General features: G+C 44.4%; 3 protein-coding genes across 8 annotated transcripts; 1 reads left to right on the top strand and 2 right to left on the bottom strand.

Moving 5' to 3' along the window:
* Positions 1–118: 118 nt before the first annotated feature.
* Positions 119–6096, bottom strand: scn1bb (sodium channel, voltage-gated, type I, beta b). The gene is made up of 6 exons (XM_079288334.1): positions 4885–6096; positions 4626–4789; positions 3674–3911; positions 3356–3497; positions 1234–1308; positions 119–602 (listed from the first exon to the last, which is right to left on the bottom strand). Exons 1-5 carry the CDS (start codon positions 4931–4933, stop codon positions 1239–1241), a joined length of 663 nt encoding a protein of 220 aa, XP_079144460.1. The 5' UTR covers positions 4934–6096; the 3' UTR covers positions 119–602; positions 1234–1238.
* A 192-nt stretch (positions 6097–6288) lies between these two features.
* zbtb22a (zinc finger and BTB domain containing 22a) lies at positions 6289–10571 on the top strand. The gene is made up of 4 exons (XM_079287526.1): positions 6289–6642; positions 7810–8046; positions 8145–8925; positions 9247–10571. Exons 2-4 carry the CDS (start codon positions 7840–7842, stop codon positions 10350–10352), a joined length of 2094 nt encoding a protein of 697 aa, XP_079143652.1. The 5' UTR covers positions 6289–6642; positions 7810–7839; the 3' UTR covers positions 10353–10571.
* A 3286-nt stretch (positions 10572–13857) lies between these two features.
* mbpa (myelin basic protein a) lies at positions 13858–20876 on the bottom strand. 6 transcript variants are annotated; one of them, XM_079287619.1, is made up of 8 exons: positions 20654–20876; positions 18801–18896; positions 18404–18430; positions 16801–16821; positions 16356–16414; positions 15572–15655; positions 15431–15451; positions 13858–14984 (listed from the first exon to the last, which is right to left on the bottom strand). In XM_079287619.1, exons 1-8 carry the CDS (start codon positions 20756–20758, stop codon positions 14831–14833), a joined length of 567 nt encoding a protein of 188 aa, XP_079143745.1. In that variant the 5' UTR covers positions 20759–20876; the 3' UTR covers positions 13858–14830. The 6 variants fall into 6 exon arrangements, with proteins under 6 accessions (XP_079143745.1, XP_079143746.1, XP_079143747.1 ...); XM_079287620.1 differs by lacking the exon at positions 15431–15451; XM_079287623.1 differs by lacking the exon at positions 16356–16414 and having other exon boundaries at positions 14865–14984.
* Between the last annotated feature and the right edge of the window lie 1270 nt (positions 20877–22146).

Genomic DNA, 22146 nt, shown 5'->3' with positions numbered 1-22146 from the left:
AAAAACAAACAAAAAGATGAATGGCGGTTGTCTGCGTTATTATTTCCATTTCAACCCTCTGAAGAAAAGAAGACTTCTGCATCACGTGTACTTTTTCAGTTTTTATTAGTACATCGTAAGATTCCATTGAATGTACAACTAGCAACTGGAAACTATCGTAGTCCATCAAATTCTATTTATATTTTATTAAATTTCCATACATGTTGTGTGTGTCGCATTATTTATACATGAGGTGGCGATGATTTAGTATAAAGCTTTCTTCGACAATCATCCTCGTGGAGTCCAAGAGACGCCCATAGTACCGCTGACGTTTATGTGTGACTGCATATACTTAAAGAAATACTGTATGGACCATATATGCTGTTGACAATGTGGCTCATTAATGCATAATGGGTTTCTCGAAATAAGTGCTGAACATGCATTTGTGGCGCAGAAGACTATATACAGTGCTGGTACCATGCTCTCTTTGTACATCATATCCATGTGTGAGTTTTGTCAAGGAAAAGGTAAAATAGAGGCTTGATATGAAGAGGAGTTTCCTCCCCAAGTTGTCCACATGCAGGTCAGAGGGTGGAAGGATGTTTTCAGTCCACGCAAGAAGCCTGAAGATAAAGACAATATACATTAATGGATTTAATGGCACTGATTCAAAACCACCGTTTACAGGAAATCCAGACCATTAATAAACACTAGAACCTCTGAAATAAACATCAAAAGCTGGGTATTCACTTTAAAATACAAGCTCGGAATCTAGGGTTTTGGTGAAATATAAGACATATCAATTTATTTAACTTCTAATCTAGCCAAGAGGTCTCTTCAGATATATTCACTGTACAGTCAATCTGAAGCTGAGCCCAGCAACGTGTTAGCTTAGCTTAGCATAAAGGCTGCAAACAGAGTGAACATCTAGCCTGGCTCTGTCCAAATGTAAAATCTGCCTAGCATCACGCCAAAGTTCACAAATTAACACGTTAACTCTTGTTGGCTTTATGTGTTAAAATACAGAAGTGTCAAAATTAAACATCAGTCTAGTTTTACGCTCGGCACAAATAGCAAACGGGCGTATGTCCAACATCGTCTATACTGTCTAAAATAGGCAAAATTATTAGTTAAATCACAAAACTGTTGAACTGATTGAAGAAAAAGTAAGTGGGTTTGATGCCCAGCTCTAGAAAGAATTGGACTCTGTGTATCTGGGAATAATACTGCTGACATGCACTTTCACAAACATACCTGTGCTATTCTCCGACCTGCACCCCTGCACAGTTATCTTTACCTTCCGAGGCTATCGCTAAATACTCAGCATTTCTAAGAGGAAAATGAGAAAAAACACTGTTATGAAACAAGGTCAAACTTTTAATTTTAGCACAGTGAATTGGGTGAAAAATGCAAAAAACAAAAAAATATCACAGCTATGACAGATTTCTGTTCCTTTTTTTGACTTACAGGAGGAAGGTTTTGGTTTTTACTAGGGAGGAGGATGACAGGATGGGACGGACAAGACAGAAACATGACAAATAGACAGAGGGAGCGTGAGACAAAGAGACACACAAGTAATAAGACACAAACAAGATGGAAACATTGATAATCTTCAAAATAAGTGCTGGAAGATAACGGGTATAAAGTAGAGGAGAGGAACATGAATCAAAGAGAGGATGAAACAAGGTAAAAGTTTCAAATTATAAGTGTGACTTCAGCAATACAGCATGAATAACATATGGCAGTATTCATGGGGAAATACACACTTTTCAAAGCCTCATTTATTGTTATTTTGAACATATTAGCAAGTTATGGAGTTAGTTTTTAGAGTAAAGGCCCAGTCACACCAGAAAGAAATATTTCCTTCAAAGCTTGCCGCTAAAAGGTGAGCTAACTGCTAACAAGCTAGCAAATCACTACTGCTAGTCACAAACAATAACTCATCAAGCTTTTTTCTATTTTTCTGTCAATATTATTATTATTTTGGATTTCATTCACCGAAGTTATTGAAGTGGTGAAAAAAAACAAAAAAAATTCCTGCCAACAAGCTTGCTAGCTGTCAGTTAAGCAAGATGTCGGTTATCTCGTTAGCTCACCCGCTAACAGGACAATAAATGAACACGTACTCAAGAGACATATTTGTACCATCGACTCCTCAAAACTGTCAACAAACCATTACTCTTTCGTGGAATAGACAGACTGAGGGTTAAAGAAAAGTAAAGCTGGAGTGCTGCTTGGATGGGTTGTGGGCCAACCAGGAAGTTAGCATCGCACTGGTTCTCTTGTCAAAAAGCTGAAGATGGGCTAAAAGAACTACACCAGGGTTGCATGAGTGCGCGCAATGATACTGTGAAGGTGTACTCAACGGCGTAATGCCGTTTTGTTCTCATTTAGCCACTTGTTAGCAACTGCCATTTTTAAAGACACATAAAACCTTTAAAAATGTTAAAATCGCTGAAGCTTGTGTTAACCACAGACCTTATTTCAGGCAACTTACCAAAAGCTCATTCAAAAAACCCATTGACGTTTAAGCGTGTATTCCTACAGCACTCTGTTAAGCTAATACGCCAGCAAAACTTCCTCTCCGACCCTGTTCACGCAAATTTTGCAAGTTAACGTCCACAAAATCAAAGTCTTCACGAAAAAATGGAGGAGATTTACATCGACCCTGAGAGTAAATTTACAGATCACGGTGGTTCTATTGGAATTAAGTGATTTTGGGGCCAAGATGTCAGCGTCTTAAATGCTCATATAGCCGGGTCTTACTCCAGTTGTGTGTTGTTTCAAGCTTTGCACGCTTTAGAGCCCGACCGATATATCAGGATCAGCATACATGCTGGCCACTAAGTAAGAATATATTGCAGTATGGAAGTGCTTAAGATATATTTGATTTCATTTAACAGTGCTTCCATTACATAGCTAAGAGTAAACTGAAGCGCTCAGTAGGCCTACCTTAGCTTCAAAAAAACATTTGCTTATGTTTTGTGTTTATGTCGTGATATATCGTAACTGGATTTTTTTTGACTCTTAAATATCTATGCAGGCATTTGCCTTAAAAATCCAGCACTTTGTTTGGGCTCAACAACACACATACTTATATAATGTTATTTGGATAAAAACCTTGTATCTCCAAAGTGTCTGCTTTTCAAGAACTGACAATTGCGTGTAAGGGTTTAGCTTGACCACAAATGTTTGGGTAAAGTCATTTGCATTACTCAAAGAAAGAATCGCCTCATCTATACCAAAATCTATTTTAAAAAAGCACTGTAAAATCCTTCAATAGAACTAAAATCGCCAAAACTGGAGTTACAAGGTTTTCACATGCGTGTGCGTTTGATATGTGCACACAGATGGACGCAGTGAAAAAAACACTTACGCTGCTTCTCGTAATGCTTCTTCCCCGGCTGCTGATATTTTCTTGTAGCAGTATATCATCTCTATGAGGAGCCAGACCTGCAGGCCAATGATGGTCACGTACATCATGACCTCGGACACGATGGACGCCGTCCCTCTGGTGGCTGCACACATGGAAGCCAGGAAATCATGAAATCAGACAAACACACGATGTTTCCTGCTTGTGGTGCAGAGACGGGATCGAGGGCATTGCACACAGATATCCTGCTGGTGATGCAATCTGCTCTCATACCGCAGACCAAACCGTCGTCCAGTAGAGCGCTGACAGCTGACGGCCTACCTTTAGCGACCACGGTGAGGTGGACCACCTTGTTGACGGTGGTGCTGTACTCGTAGTTGTCGTAGAAGAGGATGCGGTTGAAGAAGCATTGGTAGGTGCCCGAGTCGTTGAAGGTGACGTTGAGCAGGTATATGGACGCGTCTTGGATGTCGGGGCTCCTCTTACTTCCGTTCCAATCCACGCGATCCATGAAGTTGTCGCTCTCGATGGTTGGGCCCCCCTCGTTGTATGTGTAGATCTGGTCCACAGAGACATCGGGGTTAGTCAGAAATGCTGCTGTGACATATAAATACATATATGAGGCCTTTGGGTATTGTAATGCACTATATATATATATATATATATATATATATATATAATAGTTTTTCAGTGTCATTTCCTTACTTTCTTCCGTATCTGTCTTTATGTATCTATCTATATTGATACATTATACACATGTGTTTTGTTGCCACATAAAGGAGCATTAAGACAAAAAAAAGGTCACAAAAATCCAGATCCTCAAGCTTGATGATATATTTTGTTGGACAACAACCATGGATTTATATATGAAGCGACATCAGCGCAGCTATGCACTCCGGTGGCAAACAGAGGACGAGGTCAACGCAGCCGCGTGTCATCTCTGGAGCTTTAATGATCCCTGTGGTGTAACATCCAACGATCGACTGCCTCTGACTCTCATCATGACCTCGGCACTGGGCGCTATGATGCGATGGAGGGCGTGTGTGTGTGTGAGAGGGGGAAGCTTGGGTGTGGACTGTATATGCATGCATATATAAAAAGCCTTTGTCTTAAGGAAAGGGGCCGAGGACAAGTGGGATTTTAAGGATGCTCGCACAACTTAAACTCTGTTGGAAGGACAAATACTTCCTCTACTCCACAATGTGCTGCGTCAGTTCGATTTTGTGCCGACACCAGACTACGAAATTCTTCGGCGGATGATTTGCACACTCACGTGATAAAAGTCGGCCTCTCCTTTCCCCCTGAAGTACCATTGGACGGTGGCGGTCCCCGTCACCTCACTCCTCCTCTTGCAGGAGAGGCAGCCCAGTTTGAAGCCCTTGCCCGCGACCGCCTCCGTGTCAGAGTCCGGCTCTGCACAGGCCCCACGGCAGTATGCTGCAAAAACAAAGAAGGGACAAACACTCACTACTTTGGCTACAACACGATGCAGCAACACATCACGAAGGCCACAGGTAATCGGCTCAACTCACCAAACATGCTGCAGAGGAGAGCAAGGAGCAGGAGGTTTGATACTGCCATGTCAACCGGATGTTGGAGGAGCTGTTTTATGTGACGAGGAGCCTCAGAAAAAGTACCAACTTTAACAGCAGCACTCCTTGTGTGGAGCTCCAAAAGACTTGTTGGAAATTCAGATGATTGTCAGGACACTCGTAAACTGACCTCAGATTTTGTTGTTGTTGAACGGAGGCAGTTACTGCATCAGCTAAACATGCATTGTAAAGCCAGCAACAGTTACACAATATTGGCTGCAGAATTTTTGTTTTTGCCAACAAATTATTGATCCTTCAGACACAGCCCCCTACTGTCTCTCTATAACTGGTGCATTCCAGTGGTGGTTTCCTTTCTGCTTTTAATTATCCAGCAGCATATGAAACAATCCGGATATCTGACTCTGTGTTTACCCAGATCAACAGCCTGAGATTTGATTGTCTTATTTTCCCCTGAGGTCTTAACGTGAGCTGCACAGAGCAACCATTAGACCTGCCTGGGGCCACATGCTCTGCTTCTCTTGTGTTTGCACAACTGCAGGGTATGCACACAGATTAGGTGTGTTTATATAATGTGCCACACGCAAACTACTGACTGGAATACACTCACACGCCAGTGCATATATAATGGCTTTGCATGCTCTGTGATCTACCTTTTACAGGCTACGCGCTACCAAAAGGCCTATAAATACAGACCGATCTAATGGCCAATTCTTATCCTTAATCGGATCACCGAAATCAGAGCCTACTGTCCTGAAATAGAGGCATCCTCTCCTCGAGTCGTCTCCTCGGAGAAGAAGAAGAAGAAGAAGAAGAAAAAAATCCTGTCCTCCCCTGCGATGGCAGCTGAACGACGGAGACACTTTGTATTTTTGCCTATCTACTGACCCCCGCGCTCGTAGAAGAGATGCTTCGCTCCTGCATGCATTGCGGATAAAACTGCATGTGGTGCATGAAAAGACGCGAGCCCTCCCATAAAAGAGAGAAGCTAATCTATTAGATGCGTCCTGTGCCTGTTAACGGTGCGCCTTTCTCCCTGCGCCACAGCGGCACCTCTGTCGCTGATCCCAGGAAGCTGCAGATGCACTGCGGTAAAAAACCAACAAAGTCCGTGCGTGGCTGAGCACAACCAGTATGTGACGACTGTTTGAGCTTATGCCCCGCTGTTTTTATACTGAACCTAGTTTAGCTCTGTCCGAGGGGCCACCGCAGGCGCTTCACTGAGCGTTTATAGTGCGTTTAATGAGCAACAAAGGGCTTTAACAGTTGGGGTGGTTGCTGGTTAGGGTGAACTGGCCCTTTAACTGAGCTCCAGTGGGCGGGGTTAATTATGCTAATGTTTAATCTCTCTGTCAACATGGTCATTTAACGCCGCATCAGTCAATAACTACCCGTGCAGTTGTGGGTTCAGCCTTTATAATAATTAGATAATAATGCAGCTGAAGCGCGGGTTTTAGCTGCTGACCAGTGTGATGGCATTTCACAACAATTCAACTCTAACACCAAACACCCACTCACGTTGTGTGTGAGGAGTGCCGATGCTGTTTTGTCAACCAGCTAGCATCAGTTACGCCTACGGGCAAGCTGCTGTTAGCATTTACGAGCTTGTTTTTATTTTTTACACAAACGAGCGACGTTAACGTCATTTTGTGTCTTTCGCGAGTAATAATGTTGTGCTGCAAATAGCCAGCGACGCTCTCTGTAAAAGTAAAAAAAGTTCGACATACCGACATATCAAAGGTAAAGTAACTAAGCTAACGTTAACTGCTAGCTAGCTAACGTGTGAGCTAACCAATGCTGGTCAGCTCACTTTACATGCTAACGCAGACATGAGCGAATGCACACCGTGACCAGACCACATGTTAGTAATAGTGCTTTTTAACGACAACCGTTTATGTGACGGACCATGTGAGAGCTCTCAGTAGCTAACATTAGCGAGCTAACAGTATATGTGGTAGTGATCATCAGGTGGAAGCTCCTCTATTTCTGATCACAAATCAATATCTTTATCGACAGCCTGCCCATCTGAGGACGGGGCTCAAACGATCGATCAATTATGTTAAACGTTAGCTACACGGTCGATTGACAAGTAATGAAAACGTTTTTAAAATGCTTTAGTTCACAATTAAAGCATTGTGTTTGTTTGACAGTGAGCTGAATATGTTTAGGTATTGTTAGTGTTACTTGGGAAAACCATCAATTTGATGATACTCGTTTTGTCCAAATAACAAAAAGATTCAACATACTTTCATACAAGACAATCTAAAGCAGTAAATATTCACTTCTGCGAGGCTGAATCCAGTCAGTTTAGTTTTATATTTGCTTGAAAATGCAATTAGTCCATCATTAAAATAGTTTCAGAAGAACTTTCTCTTGATCAACTAATTGATTCGTTGACTAATTATTTCAGCTCTGTGGGAATGTAATTGCTGTCGAGATAAAATACATTCACCTCAATGAAGAAACTCAGTTTATTGTAGTTTAAATGTCGATGTCACTGCTATTGTTTTCCATTTAGTTGAGTTCTGTCTTGGATCTGCCTTCAATGCCTGTCTTTTGTGTTGTCCTGTTGTCTTTAGTAACATGCTGTGCATGTACTTGTATTGTAAATGTTTTCTGATCAATAAATAAAATCACTCCACGGCATATTTTAAATCATACATTGTGGTCATCAACACAGATTGTAATTTAAACGTTCCTCGATACAAAGGACACATTCCTCAAAATATACCCAACAAAAATAAACACTGAAGATAAACATACCACATGCAAGAAAGGTGTAACAGCAGCAAAGAGAAGTGCAAGAACAGATGTATAGATAAGTAACCATAAAAACTAGAATAGATGCACCCTGAAATACTGCATTGAGACAAAATATTGGAAATAATCGATTTGCACTTTGTACAGTGTTATTCTTCTCTCTAGTTTTGTGAGACCATGGATGCCACCTGCAGTGCTTCTGCTGCTCCAGCTGGTTTGACTGTCCAGGTGTGCTTCCCCGGTGCCCGTGCTGCCGTCTTGGACAATCTGAACCGGCAGCGAGAGGAAGGAAGACTGTGTGACCTCTCCATCCAGGTGCAGGGGCAAGTGTTCAGGGCCCACCGCTGTGTGCTCGCTGCATCCTCGCCTTACTTCCACGACCAGGTGGGCCAGGTTCATTCATTTACAATAAGGTTGTCGATGCTTTCACTCAGCCCCAATATTTCAAAAGTCGGTACGTCTTCTCTGCTGTCTCTCGACAGGTGTTGCTGAAGAATGTTACGACTGTTTCCCTCCCCTCGGTTATGGACCCTGTGGCCTTCGAGAGTGTGCTGAGCTCGGCCTACACGGGCCAGCTGAGCATCGTGCACGATGACATCGTGAACTACGTCACCGTGGCCAGTTTCCTCCAGATGTGGCACATCGTGGACAAATGCACGGAGATCCTGAAGAGGCCCCGGCCCCCAGCAGAAGTCAGCCCTGGGGAGGCCGCCGCCGCTGCCGCAGCTCACCCCGGCACCGCGTCCCGCCAGCAGTCCCCAAGCAGCACCGACTGCTTGTACCTGGAAAGGGAGGGAAGAAGGAAGGAGAGGAAGCCGGATGCCCTGCCCCCCTTAGCCACGTGGAGACGTCCGCAGCAGTTCCCCAGATGGGGGCGACCACGGCCCCCGTCGGCCCAGCACTCGGCCGACTCCCAACTGGATACCCTGGCTGGCTATGCGGAGGGTGATTACGCCAACTACGAGGAGGCGTGGGTATCAGGTCCCACCAAAACCGGCCACTTTGCTCACGATGGACTGGGCTACAATGGCCGGTACCACAGGGGGTTCCCCAGTGGCGAGGCGTTAAAGCAGAAGGTCAGGTTGCAACAGCGGGGAGTGCCGCCGGGCAGCGACAGGCTGCTTGATAAGAATAGAGAGAGCGGGGACAGTGATGAGACGCAAGAGAAGAGGAGGAAGGAGAAAAGAGAGATGGAGGCAGACGAGGGAGTCGGAGAAGCAGCGGTGCAGAAGAAGGGGGGCTTTGCACAACTGGGGCACTGCGGTAGGATTCAAAGACCTCATTTCACTTCAACCACATATAATTCTAACATACATATATAGTTATTTACCTAAGAGGAATTTCGCCGCAGGAAAGAGGGTCACTTCCTCAAACTAGGTCACTTGTGTGGTAGAAATGTGAAATTATTTCGGCATTGGTTTAGAGATTTTGATGATGACAGGCACATTTAGGCCAGTGTCACCTAAAAAGGTATTGAGATGAGATACACAGCCATATAGTGTGTCTGTTCCTATGTGCGTTACACGTGTTACTTCTCCTTGTGCTGTGTGTGGCTTTGATCTTGTATTTATATTTATTCTGCAGACTTCCGCCCTGTTTCAGATGAGGGTGTAGGACAAGCCACAGGGAAGGCGAGTGTGGAGGAGATCAAGGACAAAGTGCAGAGAACTTTGGCAGGAAGAGACCCCTCCTCAGACCTGACCGGCAGTCATGCTTGCCAAACAGCTGTTCCGGGCCCCGCCTGTCCCGTCTCAGCCCGGCCACAGTGGCAGACGGGTCCCTGGTCTCAACAAGAGCAGAGGCCTCAGGACGGAGGGGCCGGCAGCTGCAGTAAAGACGAGGATGAAGGTGACGAGCAGGAGGACGCAGACTTTGAATGTTTCACGGAAGGGACGTTTAGCCGAGGCACATATGACGAGATCCAAGATGGCACGGGACAGGTTTCCCAGAGGCCTTTAGTGCCCGTGTCCCCCGACTTCACCATGGCGGGGTCAGAGGTGAGTTGGCCCTCCACCAGCGCGGGACAGGGTAGCTCGTCGACCCCCACCTCAAGCCGCCTCCTGTCTCCATCGTCTGCTGCATTTCCACCGCCCTCTTCGCCCCCGACGCCGTCTTCGTCCTCCTCGGTGTCCCTCGCCGGCGCCCCCTACACGGGCAAAGTCCACTTCTGCCACTGCGGCAAAGCCTACACCCTGAAGAGCATGCGTGACCGGCACGTGAAGATGCAGCACCTCAACCTACGGCCCTTCGGCTGTCCTGTTTGCACAAAGTCCTTCAAGATGAAGCACCATCTGACCAAGCACCTTAAGACTCACGGAGGGCTGCGGCCCTACGAGTGTGGCCTGTGTGGGAAGAAAGTCATTTGGAGGGACAGCTTCCTCAGGCATCAGGTCCGATGCGAGAGACTCGCCTCCAGCTCCTCAGCCAACGGCAACAACGAGAGCGCACCTGCAGCGGCCGTCGATGACAGCTTCGGTTACAGATTTGAGGACGGCGAGGCTTTTCTCGCGACGGGAGGACAGGTGAAAGTCGAGGAGGTGGATTTTGGCAGGGAGATGGAGGACGGGATGCGTGGCCTCCTGGGCAGCGTGTCTGGGATTGTGGACGAGCTCAGAACTCAGTCGCAAAACTTGGACGCCGGTAGTCATGTTTTTAAAGAGGAGGCGAGTGAGAGCTTTGGCGGAAATTAAACGTGAACGTGTAAACTGTGTGCGCACAAATACACACGATGACAAAAAGGAACAATCCTGTGCTTTTATCAAGTGGCCCTTTTTAATTTGTGCAGTGCCACATAGCCTCAGTTCTTGTTAAGTGATGCTGTAAACTGTACATCTGTGTTGTAAATGTACCTCTTGGGCCATGAATTTTGCACATAAATAACTTGGCATTGATCTGAATTAGAAAATAAATACAAGGGCATAAAAAGAATTTCTGCGACATGTTGATGTCTTCAAACAATATAAAGGAAGAAAATCTAAGGCTCAATGTGGGTTATTCAAGGACATTGACATTTCTTTTAGAGCTTGGGGCTGATTTTAGAGCACTGCTGGTTATTATCAGTGAGGCCTATTCTACAATACCAAAAGTTATTCTAAAGTACTGTGGCTCATTCTAGAACAGTCTGGCTCATTTCAGAACGGTTCCTTTGCAGCACGACGGTGAAGCACCAGAGGTCTCTCTTGCTCAACGCTACAGAATCCCTTTCCTGTGATCAAACTGTACAAAAGCTCCTCACTGTGTTTGAAGGAAGCATCCTCCATTAATTCCATTGAAGACCCAGAGACGCTGAAAGATGACGAGCCAGTGAATGGGACTCATTTAATGTAATCGGGTGCATTTAGCAGCCCTCAGAATCTAGATAATCCCGTCAATGGCAAACATGAGGTTGTGACCATCACCAAAGAGCAACTGTATCATGAGGAACAAGTGTATTACATAGTGTAATGCACTCCATATGTAGCCAGTTAAATTATGACACAGAATGAGGAATTACACAACCGATAGTTGACATTGTTTCTATCAAAGTAAGTAAGAAAGCTTTAATACATTTGTTCCGACTAGACGGCTCTGTGACCAGAGTCAGTGCAGGGGCAACCCGTACTCGAAGCCTCGCGGTATATTTAGTTGTTGCTGTGAATGCTAAAATGCGTCAAATACAGAGAGATTGCCGGTGTGATGCGGGTTTCGTGCCACTGAGCCAATTATCGCAGGAACACTGCATGCAGGGCAGATGGAGCTCCTTGCTAATTGTGATCTTAGGGGCAGATGTCCTCGAAAAGTTCGATCTCAGCATTATGTCTAATGATGACACCTCTGAGCATCATCCTTGTTCGGTGTTACTGCAGGACAAAATGTACAGCTGTATCAAGTTCGTACAACACCTTGATACAGGGATTACCGTCTGAGGTGGATGCTTGGCCTCCAGGGGATTTTTCGAGAGTGTGTGTGAGTGTTCAGTCATCGTGGGTTGAGTTTGGGGCTGATACATATACACTTTCTGTTTCCCTCTTCAGTTATTCAGCTGCCCAGTAAACCTTGAAGCCGGTTGCAGTCTCTGCTGTCATGGTTACAAACATCAAGGTACCATTTAGATCAGGGGTGTCAAACTCATTTCACTCTGGGCCACATCAGCATCACGGTCGCCCTCAAAGGGCCGGTTGTAACTGTAAGACTGTATAACTAACTTATTGTTAAATAACTCTCTCTGCATTTGATGATTGTTTGTTCAAGTGTAAAAATATTGTACATGCAGTTATATAAATGAAAAATGATATTTAAACACATTTCTGTTATTATAACATAAATCATTTTAATTTAGGGTTAAGAAACCCACATTACTCTATCAGAGATCAAACTATTAAAGAAAATAACAAAGACAAATATCAAACACAAGTTATTCCAATAACTTTGTTCAAAGCTGTTTGTGTCACCTCTCTGCATCAATAATGTTCCTCCCTGTCGTCGTCCTGTGCATGCAGCTACATCCAAGAGCTGCTCACTGAGAGTCAGGTCTGATGAACATGATAGATGATGTATCCGTGTTGTCTGTGCTTTCATCAACAGTTCATTAGAAACACAAGTACCTGCTCGTCTCTCAGCTAGCTGTGTTGTTAGATTGCTGCTAGTTCATGAACTCGGTCTGCGATGGTGTTTCTTCACAAACTGACATTTGTAAAAGTCTGTATCTGGTCGGAGCTCTGCTCACATACCTTCAGCATGCACTGGGCTGTAGCTGTGTAAATATATTCTGCTGTGATTGCAGTCTGCCTTTTAATTCTTGGACAGTTTGATGTTTTTCTTGGAGGCTAAATTTAGCTCCGTGTTTGGTGTCAAATTGCCGACGTGAATTGTAGCCTTCATCACCGACACGCCTCATAACACAGAAGACAGACACGTTTTTCTCCTTGAAGCACAAACATGTATTCGCTTTCCCATCTTTCATTACATTTTCTTCCCTCTGCATCAATTGTTCTCTTCGTGGACATTTTGGGATTATTTGTCGATCTTTTTCAATCGTTGGAAAACCTCTTTTCGGGCTGTTGCCTCTCCTGTCCACCTGTTATGATAGTTTTAATGTCGGTACACAGACAACATGCTGTCTCATCACTTCAACTTTCTATCTCATAATTTCGACCATGGGGATACTTATTATCAAGTCTAACTTTTAATTATTTTTCCAAAAACAAAAAAAAATAGTTTTTTTCTTTCTTTTTTTTTTGCTGGCGGATTCGCGGGCCACATAAAATGACATGGCGGGCCGGATTCGGCCCGCGGGCCTTGAGTTTGACACATGTGATTTATAGGGTCGAACTGAGTATTTCTTGAAATGTTAAAGCATTTCACCTCTAATACTAATGGGTCCATACACTAAATGTACAGTCATCAGTTCAAGAAAATGGGGGGAAATTCTAAAGCGGGAAGACAAGGCGAGGGTGCGAACTGTTTTCTCATTTTTGCCACTTTGGATTTATCGGAATAAACTGTCGAAACATACTTGGACCACGGATGTACTAATGACAAGCCCTCTGGGCAACTCTACTTCTTCGTCCCCTCATGTTGGACTGAGGACATGTTGGACTCTACAGCGACTCACTATCGCCTCTCAAGGTGCAAGTGGTATTACAAGACGGGCCGGGGCTAACTGGTTAGCATGCTCATGCAACACAATACATTGACGTCCTTGACTGTAACATCTTCGCATTCTGTTCATGTTGTTTGCTCATTTTTTGGGATGTTTGAAAATTAAATTCTGTCAAGATTTTTAACTTTGCAACTTTAAAGGAATAGTTCAACATTTTGGGAAATTCTTGCTAAGAGAAGCTTGACACACCTCAAGCCTGTGCGGTATAAAAGGGCTGGAGCCAGTGGGTTAGGCTAGCTTAGCATAAAGACAGCGGGCCTGGCTCCACTTTGGCACACAGCCCCCCTGCACAACGACAAGTCTTAGTTTTTACACTTTGGTTATTGTACGGCTAACAAACAAGTTACTAACGTGATACTTGGTGAGTTGCTGGTAGGCAGATTTGTCCAGTGTTTGTATTCTTAATGCTAAGCTCAGCTAATCGTCTTCTGTGTCCAGCCAAGGCTAACTAAAAGTGAATGAGACATACAGTAAATGTGTCTCATTCTATTTTGGCTTAACAGATCCGTAAAAAGGGAAACAAATGTAAGTATGATCCAATGAAGACAGCAAAATTGTCAGATTTCAAAACATTTAATAGCTGAGAGAAGACGTAACATGTTTATTTTTAGTTAGGCTGAACAAAGGAAACATAACACTCCAACACCACATCAGCAGAAAACAACAACACCTTTACAGTACTGACCATCCCGTTAAAGTGAACATACAAACAGAGCATGTACAAATGAGAGTGGCGATGTCATTTATCAAGAACAAAATGAACCTACGCGTCAGAACATTTTAATTCAACATTCAGTACTCCTTCCACCTCGGGTGCTTCTGCCTTCAACCTTTGAACCACTTACTGTCTGACCATCAGATAAAACCAACTGGTGTCTGTCGTTAAAACCTCAAACCTAATTTAAGATGCAACCAGATAACTCACAATAAACGAGATCCATGCAAAAGTTACAGTATAGAAAAGAGAGCATTCTTTGGTTAAGGAACAGTGCATTTCAAAAGGGCATTTTTATTCATTTGTTTTTGGAATGACTGTATACTGTACATCTTCATTAATTACACTAAGGCACAATGAAACAAATACAGATCATATTAGAGTTCATACACTGCAGGTTTCCAGTTGTGTTTTCAAATGCTTTGCGACAAACGTTCCACTCGAGCACAAACAGACCACTCTCCGCTTCGGGTTTCACGTGTGGAATTTGGGGTGTGAGTCGGGTTTCTAGAAAGCAGCGAGACACACAAAAGTGCCACTCGTCTACAAAACGCACGCGACGGGAGACAAATAGAAAAAGCAAACATCTGCCGGGGACAGCTGGACACGAGCACCATCGGACCAAGATATGTAGGGATGGGGGGTGTTTTACTAAAAGCATGACCAAACCTCTTCTAAACAGCGAGACGAGCTATATCCGTGGAAGTAGGATTAGAACAGAGACAGGCCTGGTGACCACTTGCAAACCCTGGAGTGTGGATTTTTTTTACACTCTGTCAATGTCACCGTCGAAACACACAGGAGGGTTTGTGTTAGTGGGTTAGCATTTCTTGAGGTTGTGAGTCCGCCGCTTGGACCCCTCCTTCATCTTGTCCCGTCGGCGTCGGATCTGCGGCCTGGTCCTCGGCGGAGAGCTCAGAAGATGGTGCTCCAGCGTTTTGGGGGTGGACGGGACTTGGTTTCTCCCTGGAGAGAAGAAGGAAGGGGAGGAGGAGGAGGAGGAGGAGGGTGAGGTGGCTGAGAGAAAAGTGTGTTTTCCATCCCTAAAGATGGCATCTATAAGAGCATTCTATAAGAGCATCGATAAGAGAAGTCATTTTCACTTAGAGCTGTGTGGAAACATCACGAGAGATTTGATTGTCGAGTACTTCACATTTATTGGGATTTCTAGGAGATCATCCACACTGAAAATGAACCCCTCACATAAGTCGAAGTGGAGGGTATTTGCAGAAATGAATGAACAGTTGTGTGAGAAATGCAATATCTGGGTTTATGTGTCGGTGTCACTGAGAAAATGAGAAATGCCGCACCTTAAGCTGGTTAGTTTATTATGATGACAGGCTGCTGTGAACGCGTGCTGATGAATGAAACTGAAATGGTGAATCATTATACTGTAGTTATTCATTACTCACTGGTTTCTGGTGAGAGCATCACTGTTGCATTTTAGGGCAAACACAGACAGGAAACAGTGTTTTATGAAGCCCAGTCTTACAGGTAGAAACAGGAAGTATATTTGAGTGAAACAAGGGGCGGCGAACATGCAGTAAGCTCACCAGGTTGAAGATCTTGGACAGTGTGCTTTGGTCTTTGCGTCTCCTGACCGGCGACTTTGCGCTCTCGGGACGCGGTGACGAGGCCTAGAAAAAGATGCTCTGTAAGCACGGGTGGAGACCTGGAAGCAGGGCCTGAAAGCACGTTTGCTGCTCTGTCATTGCGTAACCTTTAATTAACCGGACGTTTTAATTCACTTTACACTGATGGCCTTCTTCTCTTTCAAGATGGGACACATTTTGTCTCATCAGAGCAATCGGAGACGTCCCACTACTGTTTGACCAAAGGCTAAGAATCTTACAGGGGGCACAATTATTGCTGTTGAACTAAAAAAAACATATATCCACAAATTTTCAAAAATGAAGAAAAGACTCAGTGGTCCCTGTTCTTCCATCTGCTATTGAATAATATGTTCGAGTCGTGGAGCGGGGGGGGGGGGGGGGACAGGAAGACGTGACAGGAACTAGACTCGGATAACGGCAACCTTCAGGGGGGAAAGAAAATGGACGACAAGGACGAGGTGAGGTCAGCGTTGAACTGACCCACACAGAGGACACGGGTCCTTAATCACCGTCCAATCACACACACACATATGACATGGCTGTCCCAGGGTCGCCTGACAGATGGGAGGACACAAAGAAGGTGGGAAGCCACAACAGATGGATCGGTGAGTCATCTCTTGGCACAGAGGGGGTGGAGGTGTTACAGAGAAATAGAGGCGTGAGGGAGGAGGAGGAGGAGGAGGAGGAGGATGCAGGCCAAGAGGTCCTGAGAGAAAATGTTTACCGGTTGTGGTTCATAAATAGTCGAGCAGTTTCAAAGTCATCCAGAAGCAGCGATTCGCTCTGGATTGAAGCAAAGAAGAATTTATTGCAACGTCATGAATTTACCAACGAGCCAATACTCTCTTTGACTGATCAACCGAATGAGAGGGATTTTCCCGCGGCAACCGTCAAGAGTGAGATTGGCCTTCAGCTTTTTTTGTACACGTCTTGAATCGATGCGCTCGGCTTTCAAAGATATTTCTCTCCAAGGAGGAAAAAGCACACAGTGGGGAGAGAGACAGGACGAGCGTGGAGGTTAGTTAACGGGTGCGCTGCAGACAAAGAGCTCTCTACAGACGGACTGAAATGGGATCATTGCGCGCCTACACAATCACACACACACACACAAAGAGGTGAGGTCAGAAATGGGGCTTTTGTTCGATTCGAGAAGGGAAGTTTTGACGTACCAAGCCCAGGACGTCTCTCCACTGGACATGAAAAAGAAACAGACAGTGACATGATGAGATGAGATACAGTGAGCGGACTGTAGTGGAACCTGCGTCCGCCTCATCTGAGAATCATCCAGTGAAAGATATTAAATGGCAAGATTAGCAGCGATGTGGTGGTATATTAGAGTAAAAGATGGGTGATCACTGGTTGACACTTTCTTTTCTTTTTTAAATACATTTAGCCAACTCGCTCTGGAGTCGACCCCAGTGGTCCCCAACATTTTGGTTTGTGACCCCTTAAAATGAAGCGTGAGTGGTTGCACAGAAAGAGTGACGTCCCCCCTAACGCTCCCCTCCATCTACAACTTAAGAGTGTGTCGAACTTTTTGCCACGCTAGCAGTGTGAAATACCTCAACAACTGGAATGTATTGTAAATGAAATTTGGTAAAGACATTCATGGTCCCCGGAGGATGAAAGCCTCCTGACTTTTTATTTCGTGTCACCAACAGGGTGAAGTGAACCAGTGGCTAATACTACCATTCTAGTGCTGCAGACGGGCCAAACTGCACCAACCAAAAGTGTGGATTGAAAAGAGTTGTGGATTGAAACAAAACGACTTTAGGTTTTGGAAACAAAATTACTTGGTTAGGGTTGAGAAAAGGTCGTGGTTTTGATTCAAACAAGTGCTACGTAAGTCACGTAACACACGTAACACGGTAACAGTAAGTTAAATAAGTCAACTTTTACTTATTTTACTGTACTTTTGTACACTTGGTTTCAAGTGTTTTGCAGCCGTGCGTTCATAAATAGTTTTGATGCGAAATATTTGCAAACCATTATTTCTCGTTTTTGTGTAGTTTATTCGTCCCGCCCCGTAGTGTGTAAATGTCTTTACATTTAAAGTTAATTTTCCCGACAGGATGAATCCCGATGAGTTCAGTGATCCCTGGAAACTCCTTCTAGCGCCGTCATCTGGTCAACATTTCAGTTTGTCCAATACTTTGGTTTATGTCAAAGATAAACTGATGACGTTCCAATCACTCGCTGTAATTGTGATAACAGTGTTAGGCTATAGGATTTAGTGCTCATTAGCAAATGTTAGCATGCTAACACACAAGATTGTGAACTTGCTGAACACCAGCATGTTAGCAGTGTCATTGTGAACATGTTAGCATGCTGCCATTGCCATTTATCTCACTGCACCACGAGCATAAATGATTTTGATGCCATGAGTTTTTGACACGACAATGGCGGTGAGCATTAGTGCACAAGTTCATTTGTTGTCTGAAGTGTGTTCGGGTCGGATCCACTCGGGGGCGGGCTTGCGATGCTGTGTGACATCTAATGTGATGCTCCCACTGGGTGGTGCTGAAGTTATAAACTCTCACACATGATGGCTCAAAGGTATCCAATGAAACCCAAAGTGGATATCGAATAAAATGCTGAAAACAAAACGTCATTCAAAAAATGCAGTTGAAATTGGATGTTGAGAAATATGATGGTGAGCAAAACAGAGAAGGAAAGTCATGATCAAGTGAATGATCAATGCATCTCTGCATCTTCACCCTGCACCTCTGGAATCATCAACAGAACAGATGTTGTGAAGAAAATGAGACTCACCCTGGATTTAGGACGAGGAGAGGACACCTGAGAGACACCAAGCAACAACAACAGAGTGACTGATTGAAACTTCCCCCACTTCCTGTTCTTATTTTTCATCTTCATCAGTATGTAAATGAAGGAGTCCTGCAGCTATGTAATCAGTGAGGGAGCAGTTTAGCTTTGAAAACGCTGCCGCGTGATTGATGCCAAGAGTCTGAGCCAAAGTAAGTTAAAAGAAAACACTCGTGCGGTAGAAGTTGGAGGAAAATGCCTCTGAGAATGCATAGCAGTCTCAGAGTAATACATGAACATCTTAAAACTGAATACTAAATTTGACTAAACGCGAGGATGTTAGCGTGGCGCAACAAAGCTGACTGCATGTACAACATGAAACCATTTAATCAAAGAAACTCACAAAGCTCCTGAAGAAATGCACCACAGCATTTTCATTGGTCCGGCGGCGAGCGGAGGATTGCTGGGGTGAGGTGGCCAGGTGACCCCGGAACGAACCCTGTGGGGATCAACAGAGGTCAAGTAACTGCATCAGTTTGGTAACAAAATCAAAGCGAAACAGAATATTTGAGCGGTGTACAATTACATGAGGGATTTAAATCAAATCCTGTGCATTTGATTGGAGCGTTAAAAAGTAGGCGTGATTAGACTCTTGTGTGATACGGAGCGACAGAGGACTGTGGATCCAAGCACACCTCACTTGTTACGTAAGCGTACGTCATATTTTTTTATTTATTTAGAAGTGAAAGATGATGAAATTACAAAGAAATTGCCCTGGGGATGTGATCTAAAAGGGTCAAAATAGGCATTTTTCATTTCATCTCGACTTTTAAGCGCCATGTATACTCAACAGCATTGTCAAGTATTCTTTTATGAATCATGAGGGAGTAGTGTGGCGTGAGCTTGAAAAGACGTCAGTCATCTTGCCATAAATCGGTACCGGGTGCACCGTACCTCCTAATGTTATAATTACAGTAATTATAGCAATTTCACATCTCACGATATACAGAAAAACAGGATTGCGATCATGTGAGATGACAGGAGATCTGCAAATTGAATCAATTAGAGGCAATTCAAATACTAGAAGGAAAAAGTACGAAAGGTTTACAGAGTGAAGGAGAGTAGTCGACTATCGTGTGATATCAGGTCCATCAGTTCGTAGCTGGCTGACACACAACCTCCAGAACAGTCTCACACATCTGTCTCTGTGCAGTCTCACAAACAAATACATGAATGTCTCTTCCTCTAATTCCCGTGTATTTGTTTTGCTATGTTCAGTTTCAGCCTAACGAGATACCTTTCATAGATACCCATCTTTGTGGCTTCATTTTGGTGCAGGAAAGAAAGCCTGCACCATATGAGGGAAAGGATCCAAGCTCAGACAATAAGCGCGCAACAAATCCACAACACCGGAGACACTTGGATGTCAGATGAAAAGGAGTGCGGTGCTGCATGAGGTCTGGGCCCCTCCCATCACAGAGTCCAGTCTTCAAGTTGAAAGAGGTTTTTTTCTCTATTTGCAGCTCAGGGCCAGGCTGACATTACAAACTGCATTATTTCTTTAACGTAGTGTACTGTGTACGTTTACTTACAAATTGGAAGAGAACAAGACAACAGCACAGGTGAGCTCGGTTGGCAAAAGGAAATAAATCTTCCAGCCATAAAAAAAAAAAACTGCTCTGAACATGAATACATTTTTCATCTTTCTCACTAAATATAGTGCAGGCCTGGTTGACTTCTGCCTCTATATTAAAACACAGGCCCAAGATCAGGCAATCACCGATACAAATGTCAATTAAGGAGCGTCTGGTCAGTGAGCCATCAGGGCTCTTCGCCCTTCAAGCAAGTACTGTCAACATCTTTCATTGAGTTGTATTAAAAGTCTCCTGGAAGCTTTGGAGTCGAGCTGAAGGAGATAAGAGATGTACTGCAAACCCTGATTTAGATTTGTTTTGTGTCTATTTCTTAATGGATTGTGAACATTTATTTCCCTACTGCTTAAATGTCTACAAACCCAGTGGATAATCTTTAGATATGTATTTTTTCATTGCTTTTCCTAATTCATGAATATTGTGGATGACTATATGGGCCAAAATAAATGATTCACTCTTGAATTACTAACAAACTAGCAAAAACAAGTACAATACAGCGCAGCATTGCAGTGCAATGAGGCTCTGACATTAAGTTAAAGTTTTAAGAAACAGAGAAGTTCTGGAAGAAGAAACACCCAGAACCATCAGATGCATGGCCGCTCACCTTGCTCCTTTTCTTTTTGTCTCCTCCAAAGAACTTTGTAATCTGATCCATGAGACCAGGGTTCTTCTTTTTCCTGCCGAGCCCTGAGGTGCTTGCCGTCGCCATGCCGGTGGTTGCTGAGGTTGGGTCGGGTCGTCCTGTCTCTGTCTACTCAGTAGTCCTCTTCCAAGCCGGTCCTCAGCCCACAGTGCCAAACACTCGGCTCTGCTGCTCCTTCAGGGTGGCTCGCTGGTCCTCTGACGTGCCGGGGGCCGTCTTTGAAGGCGTCGCCCCCTCCGGTCGCAGGGCACCATGGGACATGAGGAGGGTCAGGTGTGGTGGTGGTGGTGGGGGGGGGGGGGGGGGGGATGCTGCTGAGCCAGTGAGGTCCATGGCTCTGGCTCGGCTCCAGGCATTCTTCGGGGCTTCAGTGGCTGTGTCAGTCACTGCCGCCCTCCGCATGGGCCAGGGCCATTGTTCCCCCCCCCCATCTGCTTCACCCCGGCCTCAGGGACAACAAGGGTTATCTCTGAGTCTGCACTCACACCCTGATGCAAAGCAGCGCCGCAACTCTGTGGGGCCATTGTTGAATCAGCCTCATATATCCTCTCAATGGATGGTGTTTAAATTGGATGTACAGTCACCCAGTTTAACATAAGGAGAGGCCAGAAGACAAGAAAAGCTTCTTGTGTGGAAACCTGTGGACACGGGCCGAGTATCTGTGTCTGATACAATAAAGTCGTGGTGACTTTGCATGTTTGGATTTTCTAAATGTTTGTGTTTTCATGTTGAAACCATTAAAATCCAAACAGTTCCAGCTATGACAGAGGTTTATGGCTAATGGAGCTTTACAGGTGAAATATCTAACTTAACATTTTTAAAAGATTTTACCAAACTGGAATGCAACGGCCTACCCTCTGAGACCCGGGGCCGCCGGCCCGACATTGCTGTCTTTAAGAGGCTAGCAGGTCAATGTTGGTACCAACCATGTCACGCTAGCTTGTCGGGAAAAAAGGCTAAATAACTCTCCAAAGCTATGCTACATGGTGGTGGGTATTCTCTGGATACCCATGAATCTTCCCTTTACGGACATGCCTACTTTATGATAATACCAACAGACAAGAAATTGCATAAATTGGGTATGACTGCAAAGCTTAGACTTCATTGTCTTTTCGTCATTTAAAAAAAATTAAAATAAAAAAAAGGCATGGACGGATGCCGGCACGAAGGGATACAAATGACCTGTTGTGACCTCCAGGATAACCACAGCCTCAAGAAACTTCACAACCACAAACTAGAGAACCAGTGGATTCAGAGGATGTTTGGGGTTTCTGAGCAGCTTCCAGAACTGAAGTGTTCTCCATCCAATTGTCGAAACAAACAATTCTTACAGAAGGAAAGGTTTTGATACCAAATCACAGCATGGACTTCTTTTCTCTGGTGTTCCTTTAGGTAATCGTGTCCTAATGTTGTATTTTGGAGGGGTTTCAGAATCAAAATGGCCATTTGCAACT

Source organism: Melanostigma gelatinosum, assembly GCF_949748355.1.
Source record: "Melanostigma gelatinosum genome assembly, chromosome: 17".
NCBI lineage: Eukaryota > Metazoa > Chordata > Actinopteri > Perciformes > Zoarcidae > Melanostigma > Melanostigma gelatinosum.
The sequence above is the reverse complement of the archived record's forward strand: the minus strand, read 5'-3'. Positions and strand labels throughout refer to the sequence as shown.